The 21831-nt window shown below is 60.5% G+C and overlaps 1 protein-coding gene across 4 annotated transcripts in view; it reads left to right on the forward strand.

Annotated features, from left to right (window-relative positions):
- The window catches only part of NAV1 (neuron navigator 1), a 174816-nt gene that overhangs the window by 53904 nt on the left and 99081 nt on the right, over nucleotides 1-21831 (forward strand). For all 4 annotated transcript variants that reach the window (XM_032466891.1, XM_032466888.1, XM_032466890.1 and 1 more), the window contains exons 2-3: nucleotides 1336-2071; nucleotides 6187-6290. In XM_032466891.1, coding sequence (XP_032322782.1) covers nucleotides 1374-2071; nucleotides 6187-6290 — 802 coding nt within the window. In that variant the 5' untranslated portion in view covers nucleotides 1336-1373. The remainder of the gene's footprint in view (nucleotides 1-1335; nucleotides 2072-6186; nucleotides 6291-21831) is intronic.

Genomic DNA, 21831 nt, shown 5'->3' on the forward strand with positions numbered 1-21831 from the left:
AGTTTTCATGACACTCTTTGTTTTTGTTACGTTTTGGCCGATTTTATTTATGATTTTGTGGATTCTTGTTCAGCCCTGGGGCCTCTCTTTCTGGGGGTATGAGGCTTTTCTCTCCGTGGTGGAGCTCCCTGTATGCGATGGTGTCAGTTCCTTGCCTCTCATGTTTGTTGCGAGTATGTTTACAGTTTACTGATGGTCTGAACCTTTGGAAAGGGCCTTTCTGTCCATGCAGGGATTTTAATCTTTATGCCCTCAAACCCATCAGGTTCCCTTTAAGACTCCTGCCTTCGATGTGGTGTTTATAGAGGCCTTTCCCACAACAAAGTCACGGAGATGCCCTTGCATGTGTCCTGCGAGCTCTTCGGGGGCTTGCTCTCCACGCTGAGCTCTTTCCTCCCTCGGGAGTTCGTTGCGTGCATCCTTGTAGCTGGCTTCAAATTCCCTCTGAAATGAAAGTGATTAATAGATTAACAAATTCATTAATTAACGTGGCAGGGAGGGGAAGCTGGTCAAGGAGGAGAGGTTGATACGGGAGGAAGATGGGATAATTCATGGGTCTGGGTCCGGAGAGAGGGACTGGGGGCAGGTGGCAGGGGGCACGTAGAGGGGTCTCCCTTTATCTCAAGGAGGGGACATGCATCTCTGACACTAGAGGAGGGGATGGAGGGGCCAGTTTTGCCAGGTCAGGAGCTGGGTAAGAATGGGCTGGAAAGACTACAAGCCAAGTGCCCCAGTCGCCAGTGCCTGGGGGGCCAGGAGCAGTGGGGGGGGGCAGGGGAGATGGCACTGGTGACAGAGGCTGGGATGGGCTAGGTAGTGGGATCCTGGCCGGGGGGGCGGTGGGGGTTCATGTTTATAATTTGTAATTGTGATGGGCTGGTGGGTCTGGAAGGTTCCACCCCCCTGGGGAGGTGTCCTGGGGAGAGCTGGGTGTCAGTTAAATGGACAAGTGGCAGGTGCAGGCTGACGGCACAGGGAGTTGGTTCACCATGGGCAGAACATTCTAGACTCAGGTACAAAGAACAATCCGAGAGGGAGAGGCTGGGAGAAGGGGAGTCTGCCCCTATCAGTGGGCAGGAGCGGAGTCAAGGAGGGTTCAACGACCCCATCATACAGCGAGCTGCAATTCAGGGAGCATTTGCACATATGTGTTTGCACATGAGCCTCAAACAGCCTTTCAGAGCAAGAGGGGAAGGGGTTTGCCTGGAGCTGGGCAGGTAGCCCATGACCAAGTCAGACGTGAGCTCAGGAGTCCCAGAGCCTTGTCCTGCCGCCCCACACGGTCTTCATAGGCTCGGGGACAGCACCTGACCATCCACTCTCCTCTCCCTGCAGTGCTGTAGTCCCCGCCGGCCTTGCTGACCGTGGACGGGATGGCCAGTGTGAACTCTGCCAGCCGCACCCACTACGCCTCCTCCATCCCCGTGCCTCGCACTGCTTCCCAGACCAGGATGCAGACACCAGCTGCATCTCCCCGGCTGCAGCCACGCCAGGCCGGCCTGGCCCTGAGTCCCCAGCGGGCGGCCTCCCCAAGACTGGGCAAGGCTGGAGGCCCTTCCAGAGGCTCGTCTCCTAAGGCGTCCCGGGGGAGAGGCGCCCCCAAGTCTCCTGGGGCTGCCAGGGAGTCAGCCGAGGTTGCTGAGAGCCATGCTGGCTCCCCATGGAGCAGTCCCAGGACGGCCCCCAAAGCAGTCCTCTCTAGCCGGACTGGGTCCAGAAGAGCTGGGGAGACACAGGGCACCCAGGGAAGGAAGAAGGTGGCCCAGGAAGGGATTCCGACTCGCCCGACTCGGGGCAGGAGCCCCTTCCGGACCAGTTCTCATGGAGAAACTCAGATACCAGGGGCTCCATCTAACTACCCAGGAAAAGATCAAAGAGATCTGACCTACAGAAGCTCCGGGGGCCCCAGGTCGTTGGAACCTGATGCCAGGGCAGCTTCCGGGCCGTCCTCTCCAGTCTGCAGCCCTGCGCACAGCCCCTGCCCGGCCCCCGCCCTAGGGGCCATCAGCTTCTCCTCCGCCCATCAGCAGAGCCAGCCGGTCACAGCCACGGTGGCCCCCTTCCAGTACAGGTGAGCGGCGGGGGCAGGGGGAAGGAGGAGCGAGGAGCGGAGCTGGGACGCAGGGGCCCACGGAGGGAAGGGGGCTGGTGGAGCGAACAGAAGGTGGGCGGGGCGGGGCATGGAGAACAGGGCAGGATTGAGGCCAGGACAAGGGGACCCTGATTCAACTCTGGGGATGCCACAAGACACAGAGGCTGGCAAGGAGGGTGCCCCCAGTGGGTCCATCTCTCCTGCTCTCAGAGACAGTGCACTAGGTACCACGGATGAAGAGGCAGCTAGGTACATGGGTAGGCTGGTCGGTCGGTTGTACCCACCTCACCCGGGACAGCCGCCACCACCGTGAGTCGGACTGAGTACGTCTTCACGTCTGTGCCTTCAGTTCCTGCTGCCTGAAGTCCTAAGGGGCCTCCTTGGGGCTCCCAGGGCTCCCTCGTGTCCACCTGTGTGTCCTCTCTCTCCACCCACCCTCCTGCCCCGGGCACATCTGTTTACCTGCCTAGTGTCCCAAAAGTGAGCCACCATGCTTCTTCTGTGGTCACACTGGGGCTGGGCCACCTCATACCAACACCGCAAACAAGCTAGTGTGCCCAGCCTTCAGATGCGGCAAGTTGAGAGCACAGAAAAACGCCTGCATCAACTGCTTTTTTAATAAAAATATAACTCTTTCCTAAAACGGCCACAGTGAGTAAACAGCCTTCTAATTACTAAGTATGACATGGTTTAGAGATGCCCAGATGCAAATTCGGTGCCTTCCTGACCAGCCTAACTTCCTGGGTTTGTGCTCTGTGTGGGTTTGAGGACCCGCTCACTCTGGATTTGGGAGGAGCTCCCTGGACACGGAGAGTCTCCGGGGGGCGTTGTTGGAGCATCTGGGCTGAGGGTGGAGTCTGCTGGGAGCTGGAACTCTCACTGGAAGCCAAGAGTGCGACTTGACCCCTGAGACGTCTGCGGCTATCTTAGGCCACAGTGACAGACGGCTGGGCCCCGACGAGGGAGGGGAGAGCTCCCTGTCCTCTGCCCATCTGGCCTCCTTCAGAGGGTTACACTCAGTTACCAGCTCCACATTTTTAAAGGACCCTGGTGCATGAAAACACATTTAGAGAAAGACTGACAGTTTGGGGATGGGGAGGGAGCCAAAAAGGTGTTAGAGGAATGATTAAAGGAGCTGGAGCAGCTTGCTCTGGAAAAGGAAGGCTGAGAGGGTCCGAGAGCTGTTCTGAAATGTGCAGCTCCGGAGCACTGAGTCAGCGTCGTGGTGGTTGGACGTCAAGGGAGATCTGAAGCTCAGGAGGAAGAACTTCCCAGCAAGCAGAGGGGTTTACAAGGCACCCACGGCCATGGGCTTCCCGTCACTGTGGACCCCAGCCGGCTCCTCCCCCAGCGGAATCCTCCCCCCAACCCCCGCCTCTTGTGGCATCTCTCCGGACCGGCGCCCTGTGCACCCAGCGCCCGTTCCCGAGAAGCAGCTCACGTCTTCCCCGTGACCTTCTCCACTCCGACTCCCAAGCTGTTGGGAGAACCCGAGGAGGCAGAAATGCAGGGCAGCCCTTCAAGGGAGCGGCCCTTTTCCAGCCGGAGTCCTGTCTTCCTGCAGACTCCGGGACTGGCTTCCCCTGCCTGAGTGCCTTCATTTTGAATTCCGTCTCAGGGGAAAAGTGTCCAGGAGTTACACTGTTTCAGACCCTGCATCATCTACCCTCCAAGCCTCCTGGCAGATTTTGATTCTGACATTTTCCAAAGAGGTCAGGACTTTTTCCTGTGAACGATTCAATGCAACCTCTGCTCAGCAAACATCAGTTGTCTGTTTGCATTTTAAATGGGAAAGTGTCACACCATCCCACCTCCTAGGCCCTGCCTTTCCCAGGCCCTGGGTCAGGGTTGCAGGAGGGTCATGGTTCGGGCAGGGCAACGCTGGGACCAAAGACACCCCCCTACAGCACTGTGGGCAGTGGGCAGGGTGCAAACCCCCACACCCTGCAGAGCCTGGAGCTACTGCCTTGGGCAACTCAGCCAAGTGCGGGACTGGGCCGTCCTTGCAGGAAGGTGCCATCTGCTCCCTGGAGCTCACGGACCCTGTTTTCGTGGGACTCTACCCCCTCCACCCCATACCTTGGCCTCCTCTGCAAAGCTCCAGCCCATCACACAAGCCAAGGTTCCAGTCTCCCCTCCCTGCCTCCAGGTGGCTCCTGGCTGACCTGCTTCTCCAGGGAATGAAGCCATGGCGGTCATCCCCTGCCCTGCCGCCACAGCCAGCTCCTCCATCCTTCCCCAGGACCCAGGGACAGCCTCCCTCTGGACACCCCTGTCCCCAGGACCAGAGAAGGTCTGCTCCGGACCCTCTGGCCTCAGACATCTGGCTCCGTCAGATCCTGACCTCACTCGCCCCTGCCCTCCTGCAGAAGGGCCCCCGCAGGTGGTTTCTTCCCGGGCAGGCCTCCCCTCCCTCCCGCTGCGGGCCTTTGGTCAGACCTCCATTAGGAGGGTGCAGTTAATGGCGGCGGGAGTGTCAGGTCATGGGTTTTCTTCCCTCTGGTTGAACCTTCAACTCACTTCCAGAGAAATGGTGCTGTCTGCTCGGGCTGGGAAGTGAGGGGGCCACGGCAGCCTGGCTGTGTGCGGGGAGGCGGAGGCAGGTGGGCACGGAAGAGCAGACCCGCCCAAGGTGAGCGCAGTGAAGGCTGCCTTCCCGCTGCCCTGGGACGGGCGTGCCTGGCCCACGTGCACCCGCACTGGCCCTTGCCTGATGGCGGCAATGTTAATGAACAGCAAACGGTTCCTGCGTCTACCGGCACTGCCTGCCACCCTGGGCGGGGCGGCCAGGCTCTGCACACGTGATGTCGTTCAGTGAAGCGCCGTAGAGAATCCCCTTCTCCAGCAGGACGTCCTGTCACCGTCTCACCAATGTGTTGCAACCTTTCCTCCAGGAACCTGGGTCTCTGCTCGTTTCTTCCAAGAAACCAACCAATTCCGGTTTCCCTTTGCCCCCGTGGTGCTCCGTCCCTGTGGCGGCACGTGGTGGCTGACCACGTCACTCCTAGCAGTCCCCAGGCAAGGTGGGGCCTCCTGCTGCCTCTGAGTTCCCCCAGCCTGCTCCGTCCCCGCCCCAGCTCAGAGGCCTGCAGACCCTCAAGGCCTCACAACTGCCTGCCTGGCTTTGAAGAGCCAGCAAGCCCCTCACCCAGCCCCCGACCGACCATCAGGCTGACCTGGGTGTCAGACACGTGCTCTGTGTTACACAGCAAGTTAACAGCTGGGCCCAGCGTCCTGGCCGTGTTGATGCTGGAGAAGTGCAGACTGGAGAGAGGGGAAGGGACATCTCAGTAGTGCTGAGACCCACAGGGCCCCGGCCTCGCCCTGGCCCCGGCCTGGCCCACCATCGGTTTCTCCTCCCGCTGCACCGCCCTCCCCACGCCCGCTGCCAAGCTGCCAAGGGGTCCATTTAGCTGGAGACAGCGGGCGGACAGTGGGCGGGCCAGCTCGGAGAGCCGGGTAATTGCCTATAATAAAAGCTCCTACAGCCTTTGTTCCCAGGAGCGATTGTACGGCTGGGTTGTGCTCGGACGTCTGCGTGCACTTGGGAGGCCTCACCCTTCCTTCTTGCTTGGCCCAGCCAGGACTTCTCCCGAGAGTCGCTGTGACCCTGGCAGAGCTGGCCCTCCTCTCTGACCCCCTCGCTGCCTGGACTGTGAGGACCGGGCCCCCCAAACTCTCCTGCGGGATCAGTGACCTCAGCCTCAGAGGGAGCCCCTCTCTGGGCATGTGCACAGCCGGAGGGCAGGGTGCACAGCAGGACGTGGGACCCAAGGCCCAGCGTCACTGGGGGTCCTGCTGCCTGCCCCATTGGGTGACGCATGTTCCTAGGAATTGGTAGACACTAAAGGGCCACTGGCATCAGGTGTCCTGGTGACATGGGGTGCCCCCACCCCCGATCCAGCCTCATTTTGCCTAGAAGGCCTGCTGCCCGCTGGGGTGCACATGTGTGCCCATTGGGGGCCCAGTTCAGAGGGATGCAGGGTACAGCAGAGGGGAAGAACCAGGTTCCAAGGGGTTTCCATAGCCCCGGGGAGAGGCTTTGAGGCCAGGGCAGCCTTCACCATGAGTGACCACCCTTTTGTGTCCCGCAGGGCGCAGACAGACCAGGAACCTGGCCCCCTCCGCCAGGGCAGCTGGGCTTCTGATGGCTACTCTGGCCCCCCCGGCGGGACTGAGGAGAGCCTCTCGTGCATGGGTAAGTGAGGGCAGACTTCCGGGGGAGAGGCCGCTGGACCAGAACTCTCTCACCGCCCACATGGGAGGAGTGGCCCGGCCAAACGGCCACATCTCTTCACGCTGAGGCCGCGACCTGTCAGTTGCACTTAGAGTTCTCGCCACACCTGACTCCTTGCAGGGTTGGTCCTCCCACTCCCACCCCCGGAGCAAGTCAGGGAAGGAAAGCGGCCAGCTTTATCCCGGAAGGTGCCGCGTGTGTAGCTGGGAGGCAGTGTAGGGCCACCTGACCAACGGCCCGCAGTGCGCTTCCTCCCCTAGACCCACATCAGCAGGCCACGCCCATGCGGCCACCTCCCCACAGCCTCCTGTAGCCAGAACCCCCCCCCCCACGCACACAGTGCTGTTCACGGCACCTCAGCACCTCGGGAACCAGAATGTGCGCCTCCCAAGGAGGCCCCCAAAACACAAACAAGCGAGTGGTGCTCCCCAAGGACCGCGGGCCGAGACACGGCCATTCCTGGGACAGTCTGTCTCTGCTGCGGCAGGTCTCAGGAGGTGTCTGGGTGGAGGGGTGAGGAGGGGTGGGCGAGTGCCTTGTGTGCGTGGGTTGGGCCCCAGCGGGTCCGATTCTGCTCCTTGCAGGGTTTAGGGGTGTGTGTGGATTTGCTTGCACCATTAAGACGCGCCTAGAGGACGGCTGTGGTCCACTGCAGAGGTGCCCGAGACTCTGCCCTGTAGGGAACCAGCACCACCCTTCAGCTTCCAAGGAGGGTTCATCCCAAGAAAGGAGAGGACTTGCTTTGGCAAACCTGAGCCTGTCTGGAGGGTTTGTCTCTCAGCCTTGTCTCAGGGCCCTGCTCCAGTGGCAAAGCTGGGGCTTGGACACAGCCTGACCCTGATGTCACTGGACACCGGTGGTGGCTGGCCCTGCCTTCTTTGTCCCCTGCCGGGGGTGGTGGGTGTCCCTCTCAGCCTGGAGCTGGCTCCGTTGGTCCTGCGCCGGCCTGGCCCCTAGCGGTGGTCAGGATAGCATCACCCCCCTTCCGCGGTGAGCCCTGTGGAGGATGGTCGTGGGGGAGACACGGGGCGTCTAGAAAGTCAGCCATGCCTCCCACAGTAAGTGCACGTGCGGGGAGGTGGGGCATGGTGGGGGACAGAAGGAAACCACATTTCGCTGGCACTGAAAGCCCATCAGCGCTAGCATGTGGTAACCAGGAAACTATGTGCAGCTCTATTTTTACATCTGCAGTTTTGTCAGTGTAATGGCTTCCTCATGTGTGTGCAACATCGCACGGGCCTGACGACCTCACCCACCCGGTACCGCTCACGATTACTATCCGATGGGCGGGCGAGAGGACATTCACTCTGCCGTCCTGCAGACCGGCTGCGGGAGCCCCTGGGCTGGGCGGGAGGACCAGCCTCCCCAGCTCCGTCTGAAGGGTCTGGTAGATGGCAGAGCGCCACTGCTTCCTCGGGGTCTCAGGGGAGGGGCAGGGTCCCCGCACCGCCTCTGCTCCCGCCCTGGCTGAGGTCACAGGGTCCATCTCGGGCAAGGATACCACACGCTCTTTGACGGGCGGGATGGGGGAGAGATTTGGGGTCTGCCTGTGCTTCATTGGGGAGCCTGTCCTCTGAGCCTGAAAAGGCCAGAGACAAGAGGAAGGGAGGAAGATAAAAACAGGTTTCTTCCGTAGAGTGCAGGGAGCTCTGCTCAGTGCCATGTCGTCACCTATAACGAAAAGAACATGAAAACAAATATGTGTGTGTGTGCGCGTGTATGACCGAGACACGATGCTGGGCACCAGGAATTGACGCAACATTATAAACTGACTAGACTTCAACTTAACAACGGAAAGAAGAGGAAGGGGGAGACGCCCCGGGCAGGACAGTCTCGCTGGTCACTGCCTTCGCTCACCAAAGCTTCCGTGAGCGCGTTTGCTTCGTGCCGACACTGAGCTCCACCCAGGGTAGAAGGTGACTAAGTCGGGACCTGCCTTCAGGGCGTTCTCAGTCAGCGTGCAGCCCGGGGAGCCTCACCTGGAGACTGCGTCGTCCCTGCTTCCCCACCTGCTCCTCGGGAGCGCCGAAGTGGCCCAGGCGAGGAGGTCGGCCACCCGGCAGTGCTCTGCCTGTGAACAGAGCCCACAGGAGGGTGAACGGTCTTTGTGTAGCAGGAAGAGAATTTCCCGCGAGAACCCGCCGCCCTCAGGGTGCTGGGGTTGGCCTTCCACAATCAGCTGCTCCCTCCACCTCTGCCCTGGGCAAGTGTGGGGGTGTCCGTGGTGGGCCCTGACCCCCCTCGCCCCTAGCTGTGCCATCAGCACAGAGCAGCGTCCAGGCTCTGTCAGATCCTAATTTGGAAAGCCAGGCTGGCGTCCCGGGGGGCCCATGTGTGCGAGGCATGTGCAGGGGATGGGAAGGGTCGCCCCGAGGTTGACACTGATTCCTTAATTGCTCCCGCTCTGTGGCATGTTGAGGGAGCACTGAGTAGCCACGTCATGAAGGGGTCTTTTCTCATCGTAGCACATGTCGCTGGGGAACGAGCCAGGCTCCCCCCACCCGCCTCGCTTCTCACGCGAGGCTGCAGGGGCCGTGGGGAGGTGGCCTCACACTAGGCTTGTTTGCTTTTCCTTCCTGCCTCTCGGTGGTTGAGCTGACTCCATCTCCAGGCCACAATTAAGCTTTTCACGCTGTGCGGGTTCTGGAGCCAGAGAGACTTCGGGCCCGGGGGGCCCTCCCCGGGCAGGAGCAGGGCTGGCACCTCCCCTCGGGGGTGGCTTTGCTCTGGTCTCCCAGGCACGACCTCAGGCCAGATCCAAGTCTCCCAGGGCTGCGAAGGAGCTCAAAGGACCCAGGAAGTCAAAGCTCTACCAGACTTTGGCTTCACCCAAATGTGGCCTCATTTTCAACAAGGACAGAGAGGTTCAGGGCAGTTGGCAGATGAGCTGAAACCAGGACCACTGCCTTCGGCTTCCCGGACTCGGAGAGGGCCCAGTGGTGATGATGATTGCTGTTTATTGAGCACTTACCTTGTGCAGGGCACAGCGCCAAGCACTCCCCATGACGTCCCTTGTAAGCACCTTACATGCCTTTGCAGTTGGGACGGTTGTTCTGTGCAGATGCGGGAGCTCAGCTCAGAGAGGTTATGGAAAACGACTTGTCTGAGGATGCACAGCGAGGGGGCTGCACCCAGGCCTGTCAACGTCGCCCTCTTTGTGCCTCCGGACCCGCTGGGTTAACTGTGCCCCATGCAAGCTGGGCTGGGTCTCTCTTGCCTCTGCCAGGTCCAGTGAGCCAGTCCCCGCCGGCATCTCCCCCGACCCGAGCCAAGCCCAGGATGCCACGGCTCTGTCGTCCCCAAACTCTGTCATTTCACGCTGTGTTGGCCCTGCCGTGTTCCTGCCCTCTGGGGACTGTCAGGCTAAGCTGGGCTGTGTCCCAGCCATCCGTGGAGAGAGGACATGCAGACAATTGACTAGAAAACACAGTCCAAGCTCCAGGCAGGCAGTATTAGCTGTGTTCTCAGGGCTCAGGCAGGTCAGGGCCGCTGTGAGGCAGACAGGTGTGGAGTGCAGGACCTTCCGAGGCCGGGTTTGGATAAACAGGGTAGGCAGCTGGGACCCAGCATACGGCCAGGTCCAGGAGCTGGGATGGGAGGTCACAGGAACACTGAACAGCAGTGGCTGACACTTACCCTGCTTCCTCTGAACCGCGCACTGCACGGCGCCCTCTTACCCGTCTGACAGCTATGCGAGCGTTGGGACCCCAGCCCTCTTCGCATTGCGGCCTTGCTGCTTGCTGGCTGTGCAACCTTGGGCAGGTGACAAACCTCTCTGTGCCTCTGCGATGACGCCAGCACCTCTCCTAGGATTCTGTGGGGGTGAAGTGTGCCAGCATAAAAGCAAAGTGCTCGGAAGACGTCCTGGTGCACAGCAACCACTCCATGCGTGCCGGGTGTTACTTGTCGCTGCAGGCCCTGTGTACCTGACAGAGGAGGGGAGGCTGAGTGACATCCCTAGGTGGTCCGGCCAGGACTGGAGGCCAGGCACTAGTCTTCAGGAGTCACGCTCTGGGCCATGCCTGCCGTGACCTCAAGGGAAGGGCGCAAGTCCCAGGTCCCGGTGCCCCCAGGAAGCCGGAGAGGCTGTGAGATGACCAGCGAGGCGGGGCTTGGCCCCCAGAGGGAAAGGCCAGAGCTGGGAGGTCATCCGAAGTCCCCACTGGGGGTTTGAACTAGAACCTGGGATCTGGATTCTATTCCTTTGGAGAAGGAGTAGGGGAGGGAGGGGCAGGGGTGACTTCTCAAGTCATCATTTGGCTGGGAACAGGACTCATCTCCAAGGGGGGTCGGCCCCGTGGGAGCCATTTTAGTGGAGGCTCAAAACCAACAGAGCTGAGGAGGGGTAGGGCACGTGCTTAGCAGGCACCAGGTCCTGGGTTCAGTCCCCATTCCCTCCATTTTTAAAACAAAAAGGAAAAAAGGAAAGAAAACATAGCGCAAGCGGGGCATCCCGGGCACCCCAACCACTCCCTCTCCGGAAGGGGTGCGAGTGGCCCCGTGGCGTCTGTGCCCACCAGTGCTCAGGAAATAATACCCAGGCCTGGCCAGGCCTGGCTTCCCTGCTTCCCGTTCCACCCAGGGCAGTTCCTGTCCGTTCACCAGACTCTCATTCAGCACCGACTGTGTGTCAGGCACTGCTCTAGAGATTGGGTACTTCTATGGACAAAGTGGGCCAAGATTTTGCCCCGTGGAGCCTCTGTGGCTGTTCTGGAGCGGTGCAGTGTTCTGCCTGGGCAGCTGGACATGATCTGCATGCCGGTGGAGAAGCCCCAGCTCTGAGTCTGTCTCCTAGCCCAGAGAGCAAGGACCGAGCTCTGGCTCTGTGACGCCCCCAAGAACACAGGCAGCAGCGGTCTCTGGTGCTGGGAAAGCCACCGCATCCGCCCCTGTGTTCCATGCTCATCTGTCCCAGACGCAGCCCCTCCTGGCCAGGTTTTGAGATTCAGCTCTCCCACCTCAAATGAACTGATATCTTTCTTCCTAGGAAATGCTGCCCTGCACCTGCAGGCCTTGGGCACGTCTTAAGGATAAGATACCGGGAGGAGGTCTCTTGGGTCAGGCCACCCCCTACAACTGCAGGGCAGTTATCCAGGAAGCTGTGGGGCAGACAGAAGTTTCAGCCGTGGGAGGAGCTGTTAGCTAAACTCCCACCCTGCCTCTCTTTGAGTCACGGAGAGAAAGTTCCATGCCCAGAATTCCCTCACCTCCAGTGTTGCCCTGAAGACTTGGCTTCCCTGGGCTTCGCACCAACCCCCTGGCAAAGGGGGCCAGTCCTCCTCCCAACTCATGAAGCAGGGTCTCCCCAGGGGGCCCAGGCGGGGCAGAGCCTGCAGGGCCCTCATCTCAAGGGAAGCCCCTGACCAAGCCAGTCACGTTCAAGGAACTCCCTGGGCACCCCCGAGTGGGCAGCAGCCAGCACACAGCATCCCCCGCCCCACAGGCCCCCCATCCCTGTGGTGAGAGGATGAGACCCTCCTCCAGGAGACACTGGCAGTCTACACAGAGGGCGCCCTGGGAGCGGCAGTGGGGTGGGGAATGAGGTGACAGGGACACAGTGGCCAGGAGGGCTAAGGGCTGAGACCCACCCCTGGTTGTAGTGTTTGTCCACGTGAGGCCTTTAAGGGGCAGAAGGAAGGAAAAACCTGCCTTCCTGTGCGTGTATCCCGGGTTGTGGGGTCGGGGGTTCAGAGAGTGGAGGGAGGCGGGTGGGTGTGGGGTCGCCCAAGCCCTGGGAGTGGTTGGGAGGTCAGAGAACCCCTTGGCTGTCCCTTCCCTCAAGAAAGTCATTCCACCTCCATGGAGGGCAGGCAGGGCGGGTGGAGAGCGTGCCCTCTGATGAGAAGGATTGAGGTCAGAGAGGGAAGGGAGCGCCTGGGACAGGAGGAGAGCTCAGCCCTACTGGAAGCGGGGGGTGGGGGCAGCCCCAAGTCCACAGTCCAGGACAGGAGCCTGACACCGTGAGCTCACAGCATCCTTCCTGCGCCGGGGGCCGGGCCCCCAGGAGCCGGAGGCTCAGAGGTGAGCGTCCGGAGCTGAGATCAGGCTGCAGGCAGGCGGGCCCTCAGCCACACCAGTGGGCAAACCCGGCAGAGTGCTTTGTCCCTGCCAAGTGGTCGCCAGTGATGATTCCACTAAAACCCATTGAGAGAGGCGCCCATGGCATCTCCAGTCAACTTTAATGCCTCTGTTAAAAACCTGATAAGCCTCTAATAAAGCAAAGAGGTGCCCACCCAGTACCAAGCGGAGTGGGAGCGCCTTTCTGTGCAGGCAGAGAGAGGCCAGGTTCGCTAACGCAGCTCAAGTGGGCCGAGGTGTCTCCTCCTTCCCGGAGCTGTCTCTAATCTTGTGGCCTCTTTCAGAGCCTGGTTGACGTCACAGTATGCCTCCCAGACAAATGGATGTAGTCACACCCAAAACTCGTATTTAAGGGTGGGTCTTATGGGCCTCCTGGGTCCAGTCCATGAACACAGATTAGGAAATCCTGCTCTGTGGCAGTGATGGCGTCTCAGGGCCGGCCAGGCAGCCTCCGGTTTAGGCCTTATGTCTTCCCTCATCAGGTTTTTGGATTTCTTCGCAAGTAATAGGACTGAGTCCAAATGGATCCATTCTGCCCCAAGGCAGAACAGAGAGGAAAATTGCCTTTGAGGTTCACTGAGCATCGGGGTTCAATGGCCTTAAAACACCCAACTCTGCACAGACGGGTCAGAGTGGATTCTGGGTTGGCCAGAAGCAGAGGATGCACACCCACACAGCCAGTCTGCACGCCTCCCTCCCACACAGGACCCACCGCCCAGCCTGCCCTCCCCCTCCCCTGCCTGGAGTCCCCACCCCCGCCCACTGGCAGCCTGCGGTCGCCATGACAACTGGTTGGTTGGTCCTGGCCTCAGAACCTGGTACCTGGGCCTCGTAGCGCTCCTCTGGGGCCCAGGGTGCAACGGACACCCCTGCAGGTGTGTGGGGCGGTTGCCATGGCAACACACCAGTCAAGCACATGTGGGAAACAGCCAGCTTTCTTATCCTAGTCTGTCTGTTAGCCGGGGAGCAGGGGATCTGCCTTCCAGTGGGTCCTGTGTCTGACCAGGTCCTCAGCCCGCCCCTCCCTGCTGCCAGCCCTGAGCAGAGGGAGTAGGCGTCCTCCACCCCAACTCCCACGGATTCTTCCACGGCCAGCAGATGTGTGGAGAACATGGACATTCTCTTAAGGCCACAGAGCGGTCCTGCAGGGAACCTGAGGCCCCCGAGACTTGAGGATGGGGAAGTCCCCCAGGGGTCCTGGGATTGTTGGGAGTGCCAGATCCACTGGAAGTGACCAGGACCCCAGGACAGAGGTCATGAGGCTGAGCTTTGACCGGTGCTGCTGCAGCCCAGCAGCTGTGCCCACAGGAAGGCTCCGCCATCCTGTCCCCCCCCACGACCCTGCAGGCCAGTCCCAGACCCGTGCAGACCCGAGGGCAAGTGGGCGTCTGGGCTCCGGGGAGCTCCTGGGCAGGACAGGAGGAGAGGTGGGGCCTCCTCTCCACTCTCCCTCCAGGACCCAGCCCTCCCTCCTCCACCACGGCCCCAGAGTCCCTGCAATGGGGGCTCCACACTTCTTGGGGTCACACGCAGTTACTAAGCAAGCCCCAGGAGCAGCTGCACGGTAACAGCATGAAGTTGTGGGAGGATGTCAGACCACAGACCTACGTCTAGATTCCGATTCCACCAGCAGCCTGCAGGGTGACCCTGGGAAAGTGTGTTTCTCTGTAAAATGAAGGTAATGATAGTCCCTGCTTCAGGGGGTTTCATGAAACGATGCATGTGAGCTGTCTGGGAGGGTCCCTGGCAACGGCAGGTGCGCAGTGGCTGTGAGACCCCCGGCCCCTCAGCCTAACAAGCATCAGCGAGCCCTTCCCGACGGCTCCCTGGAGGGAGACGGCTCGTCAGCTCAGGCCGCCTTAACAGGAGGACGTGGACCGGGGGGCTTCAACAGCACAAGTGTATTTCTCATGGTTCTGGGTGCTGGGAAGCCCCAGGTCAAGGTGCTGGCCATTTCAGCTCCAAGCAGGGGCTCTTTTCCTGGTCTGCAGACCGCTGTCTTCTCGCCACGTCCTCAAGTGGTGCAGAGAGGAAGCAAGCGGCCTGGTGGCTCCTCTTACAAGGGCACAAATCCCACGTGAGCCTCCGCCCTTGTGACCCAGTTACCGCCCAAACGCCCTGCCACCATGCTGGGGATGAGTTTCAATTTATGAATTTCGGAGAGGTACCAACATGGGGTTACAATTCATCTAGACAGAGAGGGTCTATCCCTGGGGTATAACTGGGCAGAATTTGACCGCACGGCCCCCCGACTCTAATCAGTGGAGAGGAGAGTTAAAGACCAGCCTGGGATGCAGTCAGAGAAGGCTTCCTAGAGGAGGCGGCCATTTCCCCCAATGGGCAGCCTCATCTGTGTCCTGTTGGCCTGGAGGGTCAGGGCAGATGTGTCCAGGCCACGTGAGCCCCGAGGAGCGTGGGCTGCAGCGAGAGTTCCTCAGCACCCCCACCTTCCCCAGACGCTAGGCCAGCCCACGCTCCCTGGCTGCACTCCCCGCCTTCAGTTTGCTGGGCCTCGTTCCCCTGGCAGCTGAGTGGACAGCAAATCTCTCTGAGCCCACGTGGACTCCCAGCCTTGGAGCCCAGAAGAAAAGTCCCAACCCTAAGTTAGGGAGCCTCCTGGGACCAGAGCAGCTGAGCCAGGCCCTGGCAAAACCAAAGTGGTGACAAGGCTGGGAGGAAGCGAGTGTGTCAGTCTGGGAGGGCTTCCTGGCTGAGGCCCGGAGGTGCAAGCACACTGGTGCATTCCTACTGGGCCACTGTGCCCGCTGGCTCCTCTCCTCCTCCCGGGGGCCATGGAGGGTGGGGCTCAGGTTCACGGTGGAGAAGTCTGTCTCCCACCCAGCTGGGCTGTCTCCCAGAGGTGTGCAAGCAGGGACGTGGTGAGGACAGGGTCCCAGCTGTGACCCATCCCAAGGTCATTCTGCTAAAGAACCAGCGTGTCCCTCGCAGGGGCAAAGAGAGGGTCTGCTGGCCTCCCTGCGGCCCGGGGCTGCAGAGAGGGGAGAGGAGAGGTTGCTGGGACGCCATCCCAGGGCCTGGCTCCCTTTCCAGCGCCCCAGCTGCGCCGGCTCTCCCCACGGGTACTGGGAGGTCACTGCTGTTTACAGCCCCCACACGTCTGCTCTGAGTCATGCATTCATTCACTTCCTCATTCATCAAATACTCTGAGAGCCCACTGCATGCAAAGGGCTGTGATGCGTTCTCAGAAGAGCTCCTTATCTGGAGACCAACCCAAGAGGGAGCCTTGGGGAGCACAGACGAGCGGATGAAGACTGCCGGCCACGGGTGGGAGGAAGTTACTGAAGCGGCTGCAGCAAACTGCGTGGAGTGAGTCAGGGGAGGCATCTGGAGGGGGCCCCATGCTGTCAGGAAGGGCCAGGGGGCTAGAGGGTTCTGTCCTCCTCCACACTGGCTCCTCAAGTCTTCTGTCTTGCCTGACGGCAGCTCTGACCCGACCGTGGTCCAGGCCCCAATCCCCCTTGACCCCTCTCTCCACACACACCCACAGCCGGTCCCTCAGCAAATCCTAATGGCTTCAAAATGTGCCTAGAGGTGACCACTCCTGACCACCACCAAAGCCACCGTCATCTCTCACCCCCATTTTTGCAGCCACTCCTGTCTAGGAGTCCAGCCCCCTGTGGCAGAGTGACCCTTCAGTCCTCTGCTCTGAGCCTGCAGGGGCTCCCAGCTCACTGAGTGAAAGGCCGAGTCGTGACCTCAGAGCATCCACACACTCGCCTCCACCACCTCCTGTGCTGGCCCCGTCCTTTGGCTCCCGAAGTCGTGCCTCCCATCTCCTTGCAGTTCTTCAAACGCGCCAGGCACACTCTGCCTCGGCCTTTGCACAGGCTGCTCTCTCTGCCTGGAAATCTCTTCCCCAGATACCCACAGAGACTGTTCCCTCTCCTCTTCAGATCTCTGCTTAAATGTACCCTCTCAGTAACGCCTTCTTTGGTCACCGTGTCAAAAATTCACCCCCTGCCCACGGGTGTTCTGTATTCCCCTTCCTGCCTTGTTTTCACTCCTTAGCGCTTGTCAGTGGCTACTGTTTCTATGTATTGCCTGTCCCTCCCGTTTGAGTGGAAGTTCCCTGAGGACAAGAGTTCTTGTCTGTCCTGCTCCCTGCCGTCCCCCGGCACCTGTCACAGCTGGCGTAGAGAAGGCACTGAGCAGGTGTGAGACGTGCGGCTGCGTGTCTGGGTGCTCCGGCTGTGTCAGCAGCCTCCAGCCTGGCCTCGTGCGTGTTCTGAGTGCTCGAGAAGTCCCTGCTGAGAGCTGGAAGGACACAGGGGATGAGGTGGCAGAGAAAAGGGCTGGAGGAAGTGGGCATCAGTGGCTGGAGGGCTTTCTACAAAGGCGGAGGCGCTGGAATCTGCTGGGGATGTGATGGAAAATCTCATCTTAGCCTGCGCAGGGACACCTTAAAGAAGGTGCTGGTTGCTCAGCTGGGCTGATGACAGCTCCGCCCTGGCCCAGAGTTGGGGGGCTAGTGCCCAGCCCCATCTCTCCAGATCCTGACTGTGGGCACAGAAATCAAGAGGACCTTCCCGTCTTCTCTACTCTGCCCTTTGCTCTTGAGGGAGCCCAGTATGGACTTGCCTGCCCACTACCCCTGCCTCAGATCCCCCTCCTCCCAAGGTCACCCTTCAAGGTCAACAGGATGGGAGCAGCCTAGCCCTCCTTCCCAACTTCCCCTCTCTCCCTCTCTCCCCACCCCCCGAAATCCTACCTCAAACCAAGGGGTAGACTCCAGACCCCCCACAGGCAACCTGGGTTCTATCTGCTTCTAGTCTCAGGGTGGGGGGACGTAAAATCACAGAGCATGCCTGTCCTTGGCCAGATGCCTGTATCTTCATTCCTCAAATTGCTTTAAGTTATCGGTCAACAGACGTGGTCAAATCAGTCACCCCACCCTGTTCCAGAGACTGCCAACGCCTTTGGAGAGAGATGAGTCAGGAGACGAGTGGTTTTAGGGGGCCGGAGACTGGGGGCTTCCATGATTCCAAACCAGCCTCCTTCCCTGTGTCCCCTCTGGAGACCGGGCAGGGTCCAGTCCCCTTCTGCTGGTCACTGCAGCATCAGCTCCCACTCCCCGCCCAGCCGGGCCTCTGCCGCACCACACAGCCTCTCGTGAGCTCTCCTCACTGGACCAGCCCTGCCTGTTTGCCCCACAGTGGGCAGAGGGCAGGGGCTCCAGGCCGGGCTCGGGGATGCTGTGCCAGGGCAGGAGCCTGTCGTTCCAGGAATCACTCGAGGAAGCATTCTGCATATATTGGCTTTATCGACTGATGCTGGAATGGCTGTTGCCACGGCAGCTGAGCGTTCCCATTGCAGTAGAGGATGGTGGGAAACTCAGGGCATGTGAAAGGAATTAAAAAAAAAAAAAAAGAGCCAGATAGAGGGAGAGGCTGCATTAGGGAGCCTCTGTAAGTTCCAGGAGGCCAAGATGACAATTTAAAGGGACTACCACAGCAAGACCCTTCAGAGAGGGACAGTAGGAGGGTGAGCAGTACCTGGAGGACCGGCACTCACGGGGATCAGCCCTGAATCAGCCCAGGAGGCGAGCACGGAGGGTGCTTTCCGTCTCGCAGATTGACAGGTGGCATTTTGTGCAGAGGGAGTGGGGGGTGGGGGGCTGGTGCCTCTCTTCTGGAAAACGCTCTCTTCTAGAGGGAGGTAAATCCAGGAGCCGTTTATTGATGGGAGGGAAAGGGCTTGGGGACTGGGGCAATGATATCCCCTGAGAGGAGGCACAGAGGAACAAAGAGGACTGAAGGGAGTGGCAAGGACCAGGCGGAAACCCCTGAGCGAGTGAGGGAGTGAGAACCAGGAAGGACGGATGGTCAGGCCGCGCGGCAGCGGGCCTTCAGTGACGAGGAGGGGCAGTGGACGGAGCAACAGTGGAGCAGCATCAGAGCAACCCCAGGGACTAGTGTGAGAGGGGGACCCCCAGACGCGGGCACCAGGGACGAGCCCTGGACGTTGTCCCCAGCAGCACACGCTGGCTGGGGCGGGCCACAGCGCACATCATGTTTCTCAGTCGGATGGCAGCCAGTTAATTCCTCCTTCTCCGCTGAGAAGGAGACTGAACTGATGTACCGGAGGAGAAATACAAACAACAAGCAAGGACTGCCGTAACCGGGTGCATGAGGGGAAAAGTGTCCCCAGATTCTCAAGCTGCTATTTTTAGGAACAGTGAGATTCCCCTGTGGTTGAATTAGCTGTGTCTTGTGCAAATTTGAGAAGACCTCTGAGTAAGGATGAGAACTTCGGAAGTGGTTGTGACTTCATGAAAAGTGGCTGTGGGTTGGGGGAGGGAGGGCATGGTCACCCAGAGATTTGATGGGACTTGATCCCCTCCCTGAGCCGGGATCTTGTGTTTGGACTGAAGCATGAGCATCTGGTGTGTCCCCAGAGGGAAGATCTGATGACCGGCCTCCTCCTTGGGTGCTCTCTGTGCCCAGACCGTTCTGGCGCACCTCTTAAGTCCCTTTAACAGATCCGATTGCTTCTCATTCCCTATCTGAAGTCACGAGCCCTGAATCCACACAGAATCTCCTAAGTGCTGGACCCAGGTGTGGAGGCCAGTCTGTGCTGTGCCCTCTGCCCCAGGACCTTCTAGTAAACCTGCACCAGCTCCCTCCTCTACTCCTTGGAGGCAGTGCCACTGCTGGGCACTCACCACCTCCTGCTCCCTGCCCTCCTGGTCTGAACCCTTCCTTATTTATACTGCCTCCTACTCCAGGAAGCCTGCCAGGTTTCCACCCATCCTCTCACTGCTAGCACTATCTTACTGCTATGCTTGTAGGTATTCAGTCCCTACTAAGGAAGTTCGGGACCCTGAGTTACAGCATCGCTGAGATGACCAGGGACCCTGGTCCCTGGGGCTTAGTCTCCCCTTGTCATTCCTGTAATGAGTCTACGCACCTCCGTCTGTCTACCTGGTGAATGTGTTGATGGTCATGACGTCGTTGTTTTCCAGGAACGGGATTATTCTCCGAGGCCTTGAACTATTATCTTGAATGTCCTACCAGACATTGAGTTCACTGAGGGCAGCATCTCCATCTTTCTCTGCTTCTCCAAGGCCCCACCAAGGATCCACATCTCTTCCCAAACACCCCTCTGCTTGAGAAGTCTGTGTTCTCTGTACTGTGGTCAGCACCTCCTCTCTGCCACGGCCCCTGTCCTTGCAACTTTATGGTGTCTCAGTCCAGCCCTGGGGTGATGGGAAGCAGAGTCCTGGGGACACTACCAGGACCCAGGAGTCACACAGGAGCAGGCCTGGAGAACAGGCCTCCACATCCACGTTACCAGCACAGCTGAGCATCTGCTCCACACGAGGTGCTGAGAGCCACAGCTCTGCCTCCGAGAGCGTGGATGCTGGTGGGAGAGACAGACACGCACACAAATGCCTCTCTCGCCGGGCGGGCTGCGGTGATGGACACGAGGAGAGGGGATGGGCCGGCAGACTCAGGTTCTAGGGGGAGGGGGTCGGGAGGGAGGCTGGGGACAGGGCGGGCAGATGAGCCAAGGGCTAGTGCATTCTGGCCAAGCGTTCTCGGGGCTGCGCCCTCTCCAGTGTGTGGCTCCACTGGGGCCTGTGTTCAGAGACATCCCCCCTTTTTCCTGTCCTTCGCCTGAGCAAAGAGGTACGTTTGCTCAGGCAATGTGGCCCTGACCTGGGAGGCCCTGGAGGATGGGCAGTGTCGCCCTCTCCTGAGGGACAGCTTTGCTGCCTACTCCATCAGCCTCTAGCCTCCTCCCCCTTCCACCCCATCTCGCCTCCCTGGGCCTAGTCTTTTTAAATTGCTCCAAAGCCCCACTTGAGCTCTGGCAGGCGAGGGGCCAGTGCTCAGCCTCCTCCTAGTTCTCTGGGTTTGACAAAGCACTTGGCAGTTCCAAAGTCCTACCCCTGAAGCTGGTGTTATAACGACCATGGGAGAAGACAGAGAGCCAAGGGGTGCAATGGCTTTGACAAGGTCATGCAGTCAGTTAGACTGGGAGCCCAATCTCAGATCCTAGAGCCAGTCCCTTCCTCCAATTCCCTGAGGCCTCTGCCCGGTTGGCCCCAGGCCCAGTCTCTCCGCCACCTCGCCCACCCTCTACCCCCTTCCTCTGGCGGCATCCCCACCTCAGGGGGGCAGCCTTGAGTCTGAGAGACTGAGGAAGGTGGGGCTGGGAGTTTCCTGGAGGTGGGGGTGGGGAACCAATGACCTGGATATTACTGCTCCACCCCTCCCCGCATCTCTCCACAGGCCCCACGAGCCCACTCTCTCCCTCCCGCGCCCTGAGCCGCCCAGTCTCAGTGCCTTTTACCTGCACCCCAACATCGCCTCGACAGATCCTTTCCACCGCCCCCCGCTCCGGGCGCGGCAGGGGGCCACCCGTGCCCACAGAACCTGCCCGTCCCTGAGTGGAAAGCGAGGAGAAAACCGGGTCGAATCCTTCATCTCCCCCTACTCCCTACTCACCCGCCCCTGGATCTCGGCTGCAGATACCACCCCCTCCCAAGCCAGAAATAGACACTCTCTCCGCCACCTCCCTGCGCTCGCGCACACTCCTCCCCTCCTCCAGCGGCTCCTCCGCCTTCCCCTCCCCTCCTTCCTGCGCTCCAGCCGCAGCCCGCAGCCTCCGCTGTCGCTGGCGGGCGGCGCACGGCCCGGGGGACCCACGGGCGGGCGGGGAGCCGGGACCCGGCGCCGGGCACCCTTGAGCGCCGGCGAGCCGCGGGGCTTCGGTTCTTTGATTGATTTTTAAATTTTCATTTGTATTTTCCCCGCCCCGCCCCTTTTCCTCCGGCCCCGCCCTATCGCTCCACGGCTTCCGCGCTCTTTCCTTTTCCCCGGCTTCCTTCCTTGCGTTTCTTTCCCCCTGCGCCCTCGGCTCGCCCCCTCCCCGCTGCCTCCCCCTTCCTCTCCCCTTCCTCCTCGGTTTCTTCCGTCCTTTCTCTCCCCCTCCCCTCCCCCGCTCCTCCTCCCTGCGCCCCCCTCCCCGTGCCTGCAGACGCGCGGATCGTCCATGCGCTCCTCGCGGGCAGAATGCTGGGCGGCAGCGTGAAGAGCGTGCAGCCCGAAGTGGAGCTGAGCTGCGGCGACGAGGGCGCGGACGAGCCGCGGGGCGCCGCGAGGAAGGCGGCGGCGGACGGCAGAGGCATGCTGCCCAAGCGCGCCAAGGCGCCCGGCGGCGGCGGCGGCATGGCCAAGGCCAGCGCGGCGGAGCTGAAGGTCTTCAAGTCCGGCAGCGTGGACAGTCGAGTCCCCGGCGCGCCGCCCGCCTCCAACCTGCGCAAGCAGAAGTCGCTCACCAACCTCTCGTTCCTCACGGACTCCGAGAAGAAGATGCAGCTCTACGAGCCCGAGTGGAGCGACGACATGGCCAAGGCGCCCAAGGGCCTGGGCAAGGCGGGGTCCAAAGGCCGCGAGGC

The sequence above is a fragment of the Camelus ferus genome, chromosome 23 (assembly GCF_009834535.1).
Source record: "Camelus ferus isolate YT-003-E chromosome 23, BCGSAC_Cfer_1.0, whole genome shotgun sequence".
Lineage (NCBI taxonomy): Eukaryota > Metazoa > Chordata > Mammalia > Artiodactyla > Camelidae > Camelus > Camelus ferus.